The 18,169-nt window shown below is 40.2% G+C and overlaps 1 protein-coding gene across 7 annotated transcripts in view; it reads left to right on the top strand.

The window, feature by feature from the left end:
• peli3 (pellino E3 ubiquitin protein ligase family member 3) overlaps positions 1–18,169 on the top strand; it is a 48,174-nt gene that overhangs the window by 10,459 nt on the left and 19,546 nt on the right. For 2 of the 7 annotated variants that reach the window (XM_078164430.1, XM_033610430.2), the window contains exon 2: positions 16,858–17,055. In XM_078164430.1, the coding sequence (XP_078020556.1) occupies positions 16,883–17,055 (173 nt within the window). In that variant the 5' untranslated portion in view covers positions 16,858–16,882. Of the gene's footprint in view, positions 1–14,470; positions 14,614–16,854; positions 17,056–18,169 lie in introns of all 7 variants that reach the window. The other 5 variants (XM_033610434.2, XM_033610431.2, XM_078164429.1 and 2 more) reach the window with 4 other exon arrangements.

Below are 18,169 nucleotides of genomic sequence, written 5' to 3'. Positions count from 1 at the left end.
TGATGAGTCATATTTGTAGCGTGCTGGGAAATGACAGTTTTAGGCATATGGGCCTAAACATAGATCCTTGGCGATGTTGTGATTAGAGTTAGGCTGATGCCGGTTGCAGATATGTGAGACCAAAATATGTAAAACCAGATGGTACAGTCAGTGTCGTCCACCTCTGCATTAATGGGTATGATGCAGGTTATTTATTCATATTTAATGAAGAGATGATTTATGTAGATGCCTGTCTATAAGACAGCTGTTAACCTGAAGTGATTTATTCTCAAGTTTGGAGTTTGGATAAAATTACAACTATTTAGAATCTTACTCAAAAATTTGGCATTGAAGTAGTTACATTCATACATTTATGAGCTTTAAATAACAGTCGCACTTTATAGGCAGATACAGTTGTGGAATTAAAGAGCCTATATAACTTTTGAAAGAACAAATAACACAATCCTCCTCTTATAAATACAAAGTTGTATTAATTTGCAATAAAACACACTTTTGTTCAAGTCAGTACACTCAGGGTTTGTTGCTATAGTCTTACTTAGTCTGGTAAGTCTAGGGCTGGGTATCATTTAAAAAATTCTGATAGTACTAATAACTCTGTCTTTGAAGTGATACTGATACTACTAGAGTAGCTCATTTGATACCCATAATGTGAATGGAGGTGCGTGCCATACTTGCGAACATTTTGGTGGCATCTCGGCATGTCACATGGCACAGCTAACGTCACCTGATGGCTATTAAGGGATTTATTGAGGCACTCAAGTCCTCTCAGTGCCCGTGTCTTTGTTTGTACCATTTAACAGCTTTGTGTTAGTTGTTAGCCATTGCTGCTGTATTAACGCATGCTAACTGAGCAGACGCAGAACTTGCCGGAAAGAGAGCAGCTCCGGAGATTAGGGATGTACAATAATATCAGCACGTCATCGGTCTCGGCCAATAATGGCTTTAAAATTAAATATCGGAATTGGCCAACATGCTGATAATATCAGTACATCATTGGTATCAGCCAATTTCGGCTTAAAATTTAGCTATCAGAATCGGCCAACATTCCTTTTCTTATTTTGCATAATGTATGAATATTACATACATTGAAAGTATTGTATTATATTTCATGTCTCTATCTGCTGGTGGGCCATCATGATAAGAGTATGCATGCATTATATGATGTTTATTCCACTATAGAAGAGACTTGATGATCACTAAAATTAAGTCGGGAAAAAAGTGGATATATCAATATCGGTTATTGGTTAATGAGTTGTTACATAGCGGCATATTGGATATCAGCAAAAGATCCAATATCGTGCATCCCTACCAGAGATGGCAGCGACAGAAAATTTGAAGGGTGGGGAGTCGGGACGGTCAGAACACGCCTCTGGCACAAAAAGGATCAAATGTAGGTACTGTTTGACTGGAGATGTTTCGATACTACTTTGTTCTGGGTCATCTCATTCGATACCTCAAAGTATAAGTACTGATACCCAGCCTTATGTATGACAAGTAACTTATGGTGGTTAATGTTAGAAAACTTAGATAGATAATGTTCATAGCCGCCAAATGCAGGCAGAACTTGGCAGTGGTGTGTAACACAGTCACTCTTATTAGCCACTTTTGCAGATGGCACATGCTGTTTATACGCACTCAGCTGCACACAGAATACAAGGTATGTAGAGTATGTAAGGCAGAACCAGGGCTCACAATCATGAGTTCTGCCCGAAAAACTTATAGCTGTCTGCCATCAGCAACAGTTGCTTGGGTTAGCATAAGAAGCTGATTGGCATGCGTGTCAGTCAAACTAGCAGAAATGAAACACCAGAGCTGGAAGACCCACCTGCGGGTTCCTGTTCAGCTACAACAGCAACAGAAAGAGAGTTGTGTATAAGACGAGGATGGTGTTTTTTTGCCATTGTATTAGATGTGATGGAAACACTTACAACATGCTAAAGCTCATTTGACGGCATCCTCCAGATGTGCCAATCACAGAGACAAGGAAAAAACAAACCGGAGTCCAACTCCTTATCCCCGCTAATAAAACAATCACTGAAGCAATTGGCATTTACATGGAGTACTCCAGGAATGAGTCCTGAAACACAGAAATGAGTTAGCATTTTAGTGAATTTAGTGCTCCTGGTTCCCTCATCTTGATGTCATTGGGTTTTTGATTAGATGCCTGAAATAAAGTCTGTGGTTAACACACATTTAAAAGGCTTTTACATTTTGTTGTATGACATAAAATATGTCAATAAATAACCTGCTCATGAATTTTGAAGCCTTTATGTGTCTTACAAAAGCAGTAACAGTAGGCCACTAATTCTGTCTGTAGTTGCAGTATCATACTATCTGTAGTCGGAGCAGTGGCTGGTGCAGTGGCAGAAATTATAATAGTCATAAGGCCTATATCATTACCACCAGTAATAGTATAGTAAAGGAAGTAGTAGTAGTATCACAAGTAATAGTTTTAGTGGTGAAAGTGTCAGCAACCATAACAGTACCACCAATGCTGATAGTAGAGGTAGTTAACTGATAGCAGTATAAGTAGCTGTAGTATTACTTGGACTTTAGTACCATTAGCCTTAGTAATATTAACAGCAGTAGCTCTAGTAGCAGTAGCCTACTAGTTATATTAGCGGCAATTAATCAATTTAATAATAGCAGTAGTATTAGCAGCAGTATGAGTAATAGCTTTGATAATAGCAAAGGTATTACTGGTATTAATAGTAGCAATTGGTCTGGTAGTTACAAAACCAGTAGCATTAAGGATTCAGTATACTTCAAATAAGCAAAGAGAAGTAGAAACAGCACATAATCGGTTAGCTCTCTCTTTTTAGAAAGATCTTGAAACACAGGAAACTCAAGATAAAAAGAAAATCTGATGCAGTTTGAAGAGACATGGGAGCTATTATTAAGTAAGTAATTTCAGGTACAAAATAACAAACTGCCCAGCATGAAAACAATTTGATTCCAAAACTACAATGTGTTGCCTACACTCTCATCATTTCAAAATGTACTAGGGTTTTTTTTTAGACAAATACATGATAATCAGTCTCTAAAACCACTTTGTGTGTATGTGTGTGTTTGTGTGTGGCAGCAAGATGAGGTAACACAGTAGCAGCCCACCTGTCAGGCTCTTACGTAGCCCGAGGGGTCAAACTGAGAGGAGGTGAGCCTGCAATAACAAGAAGGGGAGATTTAAAATAACATAAAAATAGTTTTAGCTGCTGGTGAACTGTTCTGAAGTGGTTCTTTGAGCTCTATAGTTAAATACTTTTTTTTTTAAACCAGTTATTCTCCTTAAGTCACCTGAGGGAAAAAGAGTTTGTTTAAGGTAAGAAGGTTCCATTAGGGATTGTCTAAGGACTATGATTGTTAACCTATTAGTTTGATGTAGACGTGAATGAGGATATGATATGGGTGCTGACACACTGTATGCTGGCCTTCTAGATCTAATACACTGTACTACCATACTGCACACCATTTCCACTTCGTGTAGACCGAATCACAATGTTTGTTTACAATAACTTCCGGGTGGAAAACTTTTCCCCATATACTTGCATTGTAAAAGACATGTCTGCAAATCAGTGGATACAGCATCACGTGACTCTTTTCACTATCAGTATTTGATCAATTTGGTCAGTCTATAAGAGCCGCATGATTAAATCATTTTATCTCCATTTAGTAGCAAAGTGCTAAACAGGAAGCCAGCCACTTGCCCAACAGAGGTTAGCCACTCGGCAAGCAAAAGTCTCTAGTATGCCTACTCTATGGGTCCAGCAGTGCAGAAACAGAATGGAAGATCCAAGTGATTTTACACATGGAAGTTAAACTTTGTTGGCTTTATGTGCCACTGAGCAACTTTCATAGGAATGAATAGGCCCCGCCTCCAGCACTATCCAGTTCTCTTTATACATCTATGTGTCACCCACAGGTCAGCAGTTTAACTTGATGAGTACAGTGTTATCATAACTGATGGCACTGATGGATAAAACTACAAAAATTAGGCCCACATTGAAATGAATAATATTAATAATATACAAATATTTAAGATTTTCACTTTACTTTGCCACAGGATATTTGGAGATTTTAGGTGGAGGCACTATTGCTTGCTACAACACAAGCAGCCAGTCCTTACCCACGTGCCTTATGTTCTGGAATAACATAGATAAAAAATGCTGACTCATTTCCAGTTATCAGAATTACAAACTGTGATGCTCTATGAGACAGCTCACAAGCTGTTGCCATACTTTATGTTGCATAGCAACAGGCATGATGTAACCATATGGTGTAACGTACCTTCTGCCACTGAGCTTATAGCTGGTCTTTGAGTTGTTAGATCTCAGCACCAGAACATCATTGGTGTCAGTCAGAAACCCCGTCCCTGCCCCCATGAGCAAACAGGTTGTCCCTCCATAGATATTAAATATCAGCACAGCCGCTGATAGTGACCTTCAGAGAGCTATGGTGTGGGTGATACATTGGCTTTACTGTCAGCTGTTTGTGTGTCTAGTTGACTGCGTTTTGAATTGCAGCGTCTAGTGCTTAATGATGAGGACAGCACAAAGGTGAGAGTCTTAAACATTCTGTTTCACTTTCATCTCCACTCCCAGGGTCAGGCCTGTCTACAAACAGGGTAATGTGAACTGGCCTTCTTTGATATTCAAATAGAGCTGATGAGGGCTACAGGTGCATGCTCTCTGTCTCTCTCCGTCTGAGCGCTTCCCATTCTCGAGCTTTCTTGCTCTTTTTCCTCATTTTCTACGGCCTTACTGCATCCTAGACAGCAGGGCTATTTAGGAGCAGACAGGGCTGCAGGACACACACTCTATCACAGCATAGCAGCAGCCACACACACACACACACACACACACACTATATCTCCATTGCTAAATGCGTATAGCTATTAGATGGGTTTATAATCATGGAAAGAAACTTCTGGATTATCTAAGTTTGCATTAAGCATAAAAAAGACGCATGATAACACAGTGAGGCTGGTATGACACAAGGTCGATAAGATGCACTTTGATTAATGATATGGTGGCATGCCCTTGTAGGCATACTGTGGCATTTTGGGACACACAATAGTGACTACTTTGTATGTAAAATGAAGTGCATCCCATTATCACACAAAGTAGGCTGCACTGCAAACTTGGCTGCCACAGACTTCATTACAATGTAACTAATCACAATATTAATTTTTGTATTTGCTTTTTGTCTAATATTTTGTTATTAAAATACCTTTAAAACTAATGACATGGGCTTTATATTGTGTTACGTGCTAGTTTGCAGCTGTTAGCATGCTACCAATCTAAACTAACATTGTCACTGTGAGCATGTTAGCAAGCAGATGTTAGTGCCTAAAGTCTCATTTCCACTTAGGTATACGTACGGAGACGAGTCAACCAGAAGTCCATTCATTCCTATGGGAATCTGTAGATGTCCGATGTGCCTGCGGAGCTACTCCTCTCCATAATATTTCGGTTTAGAATTTGCATCGAGTGCGTTCAGAAAATTGAACTATTGCTGTGGATTTCACAGAAACCGTATAGTGTGCTAGCTTAGCTAACAGGCTGCTAACTAGCTAACAGGCTATTTCCTTCAGTTCAGTTGCCTGTGTTGAATTTCAAGTGAGGTTGTTTTGATTAAAAATAACGTGTTTATCCAGTTTTATCACATTGTGAATCTAAGTAATGTTATTCTGCTAAAATATGGTTATATATTATTTACAGTCTAACTGTCATTGTGACTCATTCAGCCATTCATACAACTTTTTAATGAAACATTTCACAAAACATACCATATACCTGGCAGGCCAACATCTTCACTTACTTGTTGCTATCAATATTGGTCCTGTTTTGTCCCAGTAATGTTCCAAGCACATATTCCAAACTACTGTATGGCGAAAAAACAGACAAAAATAGCCTCTTTCTGCTACAGGTAGTTTCTATCAGGGTCTATCATCCATAATGCACTTCCTTGCGTTGGACACTAGAGGCATCATCGGTATATTTAAAGGTCTATAGACATTGGTCACATACGAAAGTTGAAACAAGGTGTAAGTACAGCTTGGCAGAGCTGTTAGTGTGACTGCAGACTCTTCAGGCTGAAACACACTGCCAAACAGCATGCATCAAATCAGCTGCCCCTATTATTTTCCATGTATAACCCGCAATCCAGCAGCAGCTAGGCACACACTGGCTGCCACCCCACAACACTACACACTATAACAACCAGCTTACCTTTAAAGCCTAGTTATGAATTAAATTCAAAAGCTTGAGTAATTACTTAATCTTTGTTAGCCTGACTCCAGCCCCCTACTGACACCAGCAGAGGAACATAGTAAACAAAACTTCAGTATATATTGTGCCCCTCTCCAAATGACAATACAGGGAAAAAAATGTTGAAATACTAATAATTTTCTTCATCCAACTCTAGATAATCCCAGCGAGAAAGAAATGTACTTCTTGAAATGAAAAACAAAACAGGCTCTGGGAGAAAGCAATGCATTGCAAAAAAAGAAAAATGTCCCAAAAAAGAGGAAACTCAACGGGCTGGCATAAAAAAACAATCTGGTCCTGCTTGGTTGTTGGCTCAGTTTGTTTCTGGTCCTTCACACACACAGGGTCAGAGAATCATCAAAAACACAAGTCTACAGAAGTTTTTTCTTCTCCCAAGGCAGGCTATCTCGACTCCACCACTGTACTTCTTTCCTCTTTTCCCAACAAAATCAAAACATCCTCCCCAAACAATTCCTTGCTCCTTTTTGTTTTTTTGCTTTATGCACCACTGAACAACTTTCATAGTAATGAATGAGGCCCCACCTTGAACACTGTATCCACTTCTCTTTATACGTCGAAGAGCATGACTGCAAAATAGTTTGATTTTGGGTAAGAAAATTAACTGTATCTCCAGCATCATGGGGCCCAAAGTGCAAACCCACTAGCATTTCCTTTAACCACCTCCCAACCGCTCAGTCTCGGGCTTGCTCACTGGCTGACAGAGGGAAAATAAATTTGATTGTTGGTGAAATTTACTACTTGTAGGACATAGTGATTTAAACAAAGGCTATAGGTGTTCATTATTTAAGTGGGAAGTTAATGTACCTCAGAAAAAAATTATCCGCTTTTTTACATGTGTCTCTTTCACAGTGTAAGTCTATTGTTGTCTGTTGTTGTTGAGGTCAAGAAATATCCTTAGCAATATGACCCATTTTTATAAAGACAATGAAAAACAATATTGCTTTGCTCTTGAGATTGGCTCTTCAGGTGAGAAATCTTATTTAAGTAGTAGACATCCAGACATGTTTTTAAGCTAATACAGAGATTGAAGAAGTACTCATATCTTTTACTTTAGCAATAATAAAGTTTAGTAATAGTAATAACTTGCTGATGTGTTGTGTCTCAAGGCTTCCAATTGGTGCTTGGGGCTGCACTTGATGTGCGGCAGTTGGTAGCAAGCAAAAATCAGTAGCAAGTGAAGCCTCTATTTTGCCAGTTTCATTCCCAGTCATGGAAGTTAGTGGCTATCAGCGGTTAGCTTCATCTTTTTCATGACAATGATGATGTTATCAGGGGTTTTGTCCTCAGAATATGAGTTTATGACAGAAGGTCGAACTAGAGGTTTGGAGTTTGAAAGACATGGACAGGGTTGGAAATTAAGTTTTTTTTTGTCCACCTGCCACTAGTGCTGATGGATTCCAAAATCTACCAGCCACTCAATACATTTCCATTGTTTGTTTGTTTGTTTGTTTGTTTGGCTGATAAGTAAAGCAAATCTAGTTGCCACTTGCATATTTTACCAGCATATGGCTGTTGGCTAGTGCTAATATCCAACCCTGGAAATGGCATTTACCAGGCAAGGAAGGCCTAATAAAAAGACCATATTAAATTGCATCATGGGAAATGTAGGATCCAGGGTTTTGGAGCTGGAGGATATATCAGCAAATGTTACATCAATTTTGCCATTCTTCCTTTTATATGAGTCTGACAGGTCCTCAAATGGAGGAGCTACATTTATCACGTCCACATGTCACAAAATTTTATAGTTGTAGCTAGGTACAAAGATAGCTATGTGAGATGATAATGTCCCCATTCTTATTTCCACCAACAAAGCTCAAATTGGTCCACATCTAGTCTGACTCACCGGATGCAGACTATGCATATACGCCTGCCATTGGCCGCCTATTTCAGTGGGAGTTTTCCTCCATATCCGCTGTCTGCTGTCGTTTTGCAAGGGCACTGTCACTGCATCCTGGGCTTACCTGCTGGACGACTGTGTTTTTTTAGTGCAGAATTACAAAGAGTTCATGGGTGTAGATTTCAGGGGGGATGCAGGAGACTTGTCCCCCTCAATATTGTGCATTTATCTCACTTGATAAAAACACGACATTAGCACAGGACTTTATTTTGATATAATTAAAGACTTAAGGCACAAATTTATGCCAAAAACTTACCAGAATGAAGGTGTTTGATTTTCATGAGACCTCTTGTTTCGTATTTGTCTTCCCAATGCTATTACGTTGACCTACACCCTTGGATGCCAAAGCAGATCTTTTTCCAGCACTGGCACAAACGTGTGGAGATAAGTCTGGCTATGCACAACTAGTCAACACCAGCACTTGAATTGCCAAAAAAGAAATCTGAGATATGGGTGATTCAGATGTCTGGTGCTAGGTTAGATTTACCCCGTAAATATCAATAAACAAACTTAAAGTAAACCCATAAAATGCCGCAGGTGAATTTTTGAAAAATTGAATGGAACGAAATGTAAGCAGAAAGAGAAAAGTGAAAGGAACGGAGGCTGGATTTAGTAATGGGGGAGGGTAACAGACCCGTTCATAACACTGGCTTAGGATTTGTACAGTATAAAGTGTTATATAATATGGAGCAGGCAGGCTTTCTGGCTCTGTCATGCTTTCAAATATGAAAACATACACAATCAATCTGTGTCTGATTTCACACCGTTATATGTTGGATTAAAAAATCCATCTGCCCTTATTGTCACATTTTAATTAGATGTAGTCAGACTGTAATGCTCCCTTTATGACTTCACAACCAAAGGCACTGTCTCAATTCCAGTTACTAAGAATACATGTGAAGACAGAAGTGGAAAATCTTTATTTAAACAGGTTGAAGAGGAGAAATAGTGTGATGAGTTTTGTCATGAGGCCATAATTCACTGCAGAGTTCATTTGTCAGTTGGAGTATATTTAGCTCTCTGTTCATTTGTTTCGGGAAGAGACAAATTTGACTCTTCCTTTCTTTCTTTCTTTCTCTCCCACACACTCCACACACACTCGTCCTACCCCTGCAGTGGGCGGTTAGAGAGAGTGAATGCTGGGAGTGAAGGAGAGGGATGCCAGAAAAAGAAAAGAAGACTACAAATGTTTAAGAAAAACAGGATGGGGGAGGATTTTGAGCTACAATATCAAAACCAATGATGATATGATAGTATACACAGTTTTTATGTACCACCTCCTAAAATGGTCCTGCCACCAAGAAAACACATGCCAATTCACATACCCAGCAGTTACAGAGCAACATTAGTATCCATTTGGAGTTGTGTTTTTGTTTTCATGTTTTGATTGTGAGTCTAATATTCACTCTCTTTTGGCTCTGTTTTTGGTCTCCACCAACCCCTGAGAAAAATATTGTCTCTGTAGCAGTTAAATGCTCCACTATGTTCCCAGCCAGTCCCTAACTGTGTCTGTCTGCTGTTTGGTGCTGAGCAGGTAGTGTACAGTGGCTTTATCAGAGCTTAAGAGTTGGTTGTAGTTCTCTATGGACTCATCACAGAAGCAGCTGTAACATATGTAGCCATCTGAGACATTGTTAAGATAACAGGTCTAAGAGTCTACAGCCGTTCTAGCTCTGTGTCTTCTTTAGGCACAGTGGTGTCATGATCTTAATGCATGTGTCATCATGCTAACATGCTCATAGTGGTTTAGCTCATTCTGATGTTTAGGTCATGTTTACCATTGTTAACAGCAGGCACCAGACATCTGTTATGTTGGACAGGCGTTATATTTTGATTGGAATGACTTTTGGGTTGATGAAATTTTACATGTCTAACAACATTAAATTTAATGTTGTATGGATGTTAACATGATGTTTTGCAGATGTTTGGAAGACAATGGATTTTTGGTACTTAACACAAATTAAAACCAACAAAATATTGTCATATCTGTCGTCAGTATTCTATGTTAAATTGTCGTTTGTGTTAAACGTTGTCCTAACAATGAATTTTTGGTCACCTGAATGTCACAACCTGAATTCAACAAAATACCAACCTCTACAGACATTGGTGGCCTGCTGGGTGGAGTAGGTAGCAGCAACTGGAGCAGCTACGTAACCCAAGTACTAGCTACATGACTTGCCCAACACATCTACACATCAGTCCGTGATTTGCCCCCTTCAACCCTTGGCCTGGAAGTGGAAGCACCGACAAAATTACTTGATAGCTAACTATCACGTGTTCATTTATAATGGATTATAAAGCGGATTATTGCTTCTTTTGGCTTTATATTTATTCACTGCAGTGTCTCATTGTAGCACAGTTTGGATACCCGTCAGGATGGTGAGTTTGTGTTGTAGTAATGGTGGGCTCGGTTTATAGGGGGGTGTCATGTACGCTACAAATAAAATGTGTCTGCAGCTATACAGTATATGTCTCAGCTGGATTGCTATCTTAGTTTAGTGTGTTAGCATGCTAATGTTTGCTACTTACCACTAAGCACAAAGTACAGCTGAGGGTAATGTTGGACCATGACAAAATTGCCAGGCTGCTCGATGCACTTTTCTTCCTATGAAAAGTAATGCACCAAAATTGGTACATATCCTACATAATCATGAGCCAGTAATTTGAGTGAGGGAAGCGGTCTCTTAAGGAGGGAGGAAGACATGGGTCTTTCCCTCAGGATCTTTCCAAGGAGATCAGAACCATGTGAACTCTGAGTCATTTTAAGGTCCGCAGTCATCGTGTTTCTTTCCTAAACCTAACTACAGTAGCTATACTTGCCTAAACCAAACCTCCATAACTTTATGTTAAGCGTGTAACTTTATGTTAAGTATGTAACATAATTTGTGGGGTGCTAATTCATAGGATATCATACAAACCTTGGTGTGCATTTTTGTAAGACCGTGGTATGAGGATATGTTGGAATTTCATAGCATTCCATCCAATAATTTGAGCAGATATTTCACTACTGAGATTTTCAGTGTGGATCTAAATGGTGGACCAACCAAGTGACAAACATTATAGAGCCATGCTTCTAGCAATACTAAACTGATTAGTGTCGTATAGATGACAATCCTCATTAAACACGTTTGTTTATGTTATAATAGTAATATCAGCCAATAAGGGATTTTTTTAACTCTTGAGTAAATACATTGAGTTTGGTCTTGAAAATCACTGTATTAGATTGTGATGTGTATAGTTGTGTTGTGGTGTATTGTGTGTGGTTTTGTTACATCACCCTGAATTGAATTGTATGCACAGCACTGTGATGTGTAGTATTACATCGCTGTGATACAGTGTGTTATGTTGCGTGGTTCTGGTTCGTTGGCTTTGCGTGGTTCACAGGGCGGTGTTATTTGCAGTGTGTTGTGTTGTGTAATAGTGTGTGAGTGTGTTTAGCCTGAGCACCATCAGCAGCAGCAACAGAAGCAGCCTTTCCTACCACAGACCCTCCAGCCACTCCACTCTGCTCCTATGAACTGCATTCCCTTTATCTATTTCTCTCTATTATTCTCTCCTTCCTTTGTCTTCCTTTGTCAGACAGCTTTTCTTTGTTTCACTCCTCTCTCTCTCTCTCTCTCCCTCTCTCTCTCTCTCTCTCTCTCTCTCTCTCTCTCTCTCTCTCTCTCTCCACCCCCAGGATGTGGCTGTGGGTTGATTAGAAAATGCGTGGCACAGAACAGGCAATCCATCACCCTGCCAAAGCCAGCCACTTCCGCGCATGTGCTTGCTAACACATACACCCAAACACACACACACACACACACACACACCCTCCGCCTCGCTCTCTTCTTCCTCATTTCCCTCCTCTCTTCATCATCCACACAGATCGTTCAAGCTTTGGTGTGTGTGTGTGTGTGTGTGTGTGTGTGTGTATCCAGGAGACCAGCAGCATCTCACATCTGCCCCTTCTTTCATTTCTTTCCTTCACCTCTCCTTGCCCTTCAAACCCACTTCACTCCTCCTCTTCTGGCTCCCACCTCCCAGTCCTCCTCCTCCTCCTTCTCGTCTACATCCACTCATCCACCCATGGCAGTCATGCCTCTTTTGCTTTTATAGATTATCCTCATGGTAATTCTGCTCAGTTAGATCATTTACAGTGCAGCGTCTGAGAAAAGTACAAAAGAAGAATGGAGCATGTTTGGAGTGAAATATTTATTAACCTCTCACCTGATCAGACAGGAGGTTAATCATTCCTGCAATTTGCTGTGGTGTTATCTACTTTAGGACTTATTATGCTCATTTTAAGGTTCATGTTTGTATTTAAGGTTTATAGTAGAACATTTACATGTTTTAATGGTCAAGTCACAATTTTCATACTGTCTGTGCCAGAACACCTGTACTCAACCTGTTTCTTTAAGCCCACCCACTGAAAAAGCCCAATCTGCTCTGGTTGGTCAGTGTTTCTATGTCTTCCGTATCTTGGCGTCTCTGCACCATCAGTGTAGCCAGGAAATTAGTGTAACAGAGAAAAGCGGCACTTTTTACCTTAAAAATCCTCATTAAGAGCTTCTAAACACAACCAGACATGTTTATACTGGATGACATCACAAGTTTGAGACTTATTTCCCTGGTGTCTAGCTCTGAGACAGAGTAGCTCATGTTCAGATATTCACAAACCTTTCTAGGTCATGGAAATAATATATTGGAATTCTTAATTCAGGTGGTGTTCCCCTACCATGACACCCATGAGCCTCAGCCACCATTGCTTTGGAGAAGAGGCTTTTCAGGAACGCACATCAAAGCTGTTGTAATTTCAAAATGCGTTGTTGCAATTGGAAACAAAACAGGCACAACTGCCAAAATGAATTAAAATTGGTCAAGGATCCTAAGATTAACCAATTTAAACTAATGAAAAATAAAACCATACCACAGAGAAGAAACTTTACTGACAAATAATTTTCATCAAAGACCCAGATATGTTCCAACACAGTTGGTCACCTTTTGTACAGATGATTCCAGTTCTGGTGTTCGTCTCCATTTTTTTTTTTTTTTTTTTTTCATCAGCTCAAATTTATTTTCAAATTCAGTCATGAAAACAGTGTTAGCAGTTAGCTAGCAACAATGTCCTCACTTTTAGCATGTGTAGCAGACTCTGCCATTGTTAGCTTCCCTTTGGACTTCTACCTGGCAGAAATCATTAGTATTGATTGATGAAAGAACCCTCACTCTTAGTGGTAAAATATAATTTGACATTTAATCAAGGTCCACTTACCAGGTTTTTCTGAAGCCTTCAACTATAATTCATTGAGTCATTGCCTCAGTTGTCATGGAGTTTGCTAAGTTGTCATCGCGTGATCTACATATGGAACTTTAATCACTTAAAAACAAGTGATTGAAGGCAAGAAATTCACTGATGAAGACCATGAGAAACAAATGAAGGCTCTGACAAAACAAGCTATTGGACCTCAAATTAAGATTATCTGTTGAAATACTATCAGGAATGAACTTTCAAGCTTAAGGGCAGCCCAGAGCATGAACAAAAGCTGCTGAGTCAGTGGCACTCTGTCACATACAGATGCATAATGCACCCTTTTGCTGTATGAGATGCAACAGGCTTTCATCCAACTCCAATGTAAGCCATGTCATTATTAGATGGTCAGAGCACCAGACATAGTATAAAGAGCAAGAGAGTCCGCTTAGGGCGGGCGGGAGTAGAGGTGGATGGGTCCAACAAGCCCAGGACTTTGACCCAGGAGACTGTTGTTCATGTCCTGTGTGAAAATAAAACTCAACATTAAGCTATGTTGACACGTGAGTCGTTAGTTACGTGAGTAAACTTTCATAACTAACGTCAACCACAATCTTTTCCTAACCCTAACCAACTAGTTTTGTTGGCTACCACTGCCCCCCTGCATCTAGATTCAGTGTATAAAAGCTGGGAGCTTCTGCCCAAGCACCATAATATGAAGAGAAGAGATGAGATCACATTGTGACAGGATGGAACACAGGTTTTTTTCTGATCTTATTTTTTCTTGGGGATGTACCAATCCAATCCAAATTGATATTATGGACCAGTACTGAGCATGTTAACATCAGCGTTTAGATTTTTAGAAAATTCATTTTGAGACCATAAATATATTAAGTATCCTTTGTCAGGATATAGAGGGCCCTGGAAGTTCCCTACAACCGATGTGGCATAGTGCCACCCAGAGGAAGCCCAGTTTTCTATTTCATCTCTATTCTCTACTTCTTCTTCTCGCTCTTATCCTCTTCCCTCTCTCCTCATTTGCTTCTGTCCACCCAGGCTCCCATGAGTCCACTCTGCCTCCACCTCTGCATCGTTTCCACCGCTCAATATCCAGCCAGGGCAACAGAGAGCCTGGGTAATGAAATGGCCACTGGCTGCCTGAATCTTCCTACTGCCATCCGTCATCTGATTATGAGGAGGTATTCTCCTCATCGGACCCCATCAGAAGGCCAAAATTCAATCACACCTAAAAGCGACCACGCAGTTCACTCACTGGTAGTGTAATCCATGTGGGTTAGTTTTGTGCGGACGATGATCTAAAAGGACCGTTCCTTAATGCTGACACAGACAAATCAAACAGGAAAGGAAGAGGAATGCATCCAAACATGGGATAGTATTTTTTTGTATTATTACGTTCACATTCCCAGGATGATTATCTAATCTGCTCAAAGGGAGAACAAAGCTTGAAGGGCTTTGTCATGCTTTTGCACCGCTCACTTTCCACCGTGTAGGTGGTCTCGCCCACTTTTGATTAATAATAGGCTTGAGCATTAAGAACTGGCTTAGAACCTGTGTGCAGAGACAGGGATTGAGCTTTGTTTGACTTGTGTAAAACGAATGTCAAAATATCCACACAGTGACTCATACTGTATGTGGTAGAAATGATCCCACTCCTCTTAGCATAATATTCACATTTCCTCTACGCTCTCACTGGTTAATTAAATGCTTTCCATTGATATTTTATTGGTGTATTATGGATTTCTGAATCAGAAAATTGTATCTTGAGTCCAAGGTGTTTTAATTTCAGGCTCCTAGTTTGATTTGACAGGACTGCAATCAAAAGCTTTGGAATGGCATTGTAATAAAACTCTAGTACTGAAAGTAATCGTGAAGCTGCTCCACCTCTCTGTTTGGTGGCGGCTGTTCAGGGAGAGGTTGCACGCCTCTTGGGCTTCATTAAGAATCTTGGATACGACAGATTATCAGTTGATGGTTATCTGGTGGTTAACAGTAAAAGTCTATTAAGGGGGTATACTTGTCTCCAGCCCTCCTTTCTGGGCTCCACATCACTTGCCAGAAGTCACAGTGTAATTTATAGCCGTGGGTAAAATGGCACAACACATGCATCGTAAATTAACAGGGTTCATAGATGCAGGTATCAGTTTATCTGCCTTTGTAGAAAAAACTGGATCGCTAGTGCCCATCCAATCATATTAGGATGGGCCGGCTGTTTTGTTAAGGCCCTGGGTCAGCAAACAGAAAGCACTTCAGTCACATAAAGAGGATGACAATTGCCAGAAGAGCTAACGTCACAAAGACTGAAGCTGGCCACCCATCCTGTGCTGCAGTAATAACACACATTCAGCCAATTATTCCTGAATTACATTTGTTGGCTATTTTGGTTTTGTTTTCAAAATGGATGCAAATGTAAAGGACTGTGAAGGACTGATATTTATCAGTGTGGCCAATATCCACATATGGGACAATGACCCCCATCATTGCACCTAACTGGCAAATAAAATCAAGTGCTGAATCAGGGCTGTTAGCTCTCTTCTCTAAAGGTATCACTCTCAAATGACTGAAGATGCCAGTTAAACACAACCCAAGGCTTCAACTCTTAGAAATAACAGTGCCAACTAAAACAATATAGGGTTCTTCGGCTTGTCCCTGTAGGAGAACCCTTTGTGGTTCCTTTGATAAAGGCTTAGTGAAATCACTCCTACTACAGCTTTTAATATTCCAGTGGTGCAGTAGGGTTGGGAACCAAAACTAGATTCCATATGAGAACCTAATACAAATGACAGGTACCCGTAATGAAAAAAATAAATAAATAAAACATGATGGGAAAAAAAACATGAGTGCATGGGTAAGGTTGTCTGTGTATGCTCAGTACTTTGTCATGAACTTAGTTCTTGTACTTACCAGTGGTGTAGTAGAGGGTATCCACAGGTATACAGGGTATACCCCTTTCTTTTTCTGGCCACTTACAATATACCCAGCTCTCAGCCAAAATAATATATAGGAAGGAATATATAGGAGAGTGTACCCACTTCCTCCTCGGTGACCTGCCCATCTTCCCAGGAGGGGTTGGGGAAAAAATCCATACAGCATAACATCGTGATATTTTTGTGTTGTAGTATTGTATCATCACACATTGCCAAGTATCCATTTTGTTTTTATTAGATAAGATTGTGAGAGATTGTGAGAAAGCTCAGAACTCACAAGATAATTCTGGTATTTTCCACCGCATTCTCTAATTTTTCTCTACCAAATTTGGTGTACTTCTTTCAGATGTCATCCAGTGTTTTATCACATGCTATTCTGACACATTTAAATTAAGTCCCTTGATCACTAATACAAGATTTTCTGACTCTCTCTCTCTCTCTCTCTCTCTCTCTCTCTCTCTCTCTCTCTCTGAACCTCCATCCTCCCCTCCCCAGCAGCGAGCCCCAGTTGTGGCCGGTGGGCATGGTTTTGGAGGGTAGCTCAGAGGCGCTGTGTCCCCCGCCATCTCTGGAGCTGCGCCCATCCTGCAATAAGAGCCAGCCCTCGCCTCCTCTGGGCTCAAGCTCACAACCCCACGACGGAGTCTTCCCTGAGGACAAGGAGCCCGTCAAGTACGGCGAGCTCATCGTCTTAGGGTGAGATACTCAAGTGTCATATCTACTGATGTACATTGTCTTAATGTGTGTGTCTGTGGCTGAGTATGAGTGTCCGACTGAGTATGAGTTATAGCCAATTTGAATGGGCTGGATAAGGTCACTATATAATGATGTGGTCTTTGTGTCTGTGTGTAATTGGGTCTTTTTCAAATGTTGCTTTTTATAAATTAACCTTAATGTTTGAGACGAGCATCATATGGAATCCCCATTCAACCCAATCAAAGTAACCAACCTCTCAGAGTTATTGTTAAAACAGTAGAAGTGCGAAGTATTAGCAGCCAAGGTTTCACCAAAATCTGACTAATGGCATCTTGACATGTTGCCTGAGATATAACTGCTAAATGGAGGGATACACAATACAGTATTGTCTGCTTACTATCATCCGTGGATTGACTTCTGAAGGCCCAAGGGCCCCATAGGTCCAAGTGTTCGTTTTGCATTTGTCCATGGCTCAGTGCACTCCTTTACAGGCAAATGCAAATTGTGTCTTGCCAGTGAACAAAACAACACCTGTACTCTGGTTTTGCACATTCAGATCTGTGTGAGAGTACATTTAAGTATTCATTTTATGTCTGTAAGCAGAACGCTGACAGATTATGAAATGACTATGCTCAAAGTCAGAGTCATGTTGCATAGTGTCAGTTAAATAAACACTTTGCCTGAAAACCCTAAATCTAAAGGGATAAACACATTCTATTTAGAAATAGTTCAACATTTTGGCCCAAGAAGACTTTTCCTTAAAGACTTATATTGTGGAAGAGATGTCTGAAAATCATTCTCATACATTTTTTTCAAGAGTCACAACCCTTGCAAAATGACTAATTTCTCTATCAGGATTTGATCCGTTCGGACCAATAACATTTTAAAAGTAAGAGCCGCAAGATTAATCATTTTATCACCATTTAAGTTGGGCTTAAGTGGCCCAGCAGCTAGCAGCGCTTGTTCCATGGGTCCAATGATACAAAGGTTCCAAGTAATTTAAGACCCAAGTCAAACTTTTTTGGCTCTATGCGCCACTGAGTAACTTTCAGATGGGGCCCCACCTACAATGCCATAAATCCAGTTCTCTTTGTACATCCATGGTTTCCAGTCT

The sequence above is a fragment of the Epinephelus lanceolatus genome, chromosome 22, assembly GCF_041903045.1.
Source record: "Epinephelus lanceolatus isolate andai-2023 chromosome 22, ASM4190304v1, whole genome shotgun sequence".
NCBI lineage: Eukaryota > Metazoa > Chordata > Actinopteri > Perciformes > Serranidae > Epinephelus > Epinephelus lanceolatus.
This window is presented reverse-complemented; position numbering and strand designations above follow the sequence as displayed.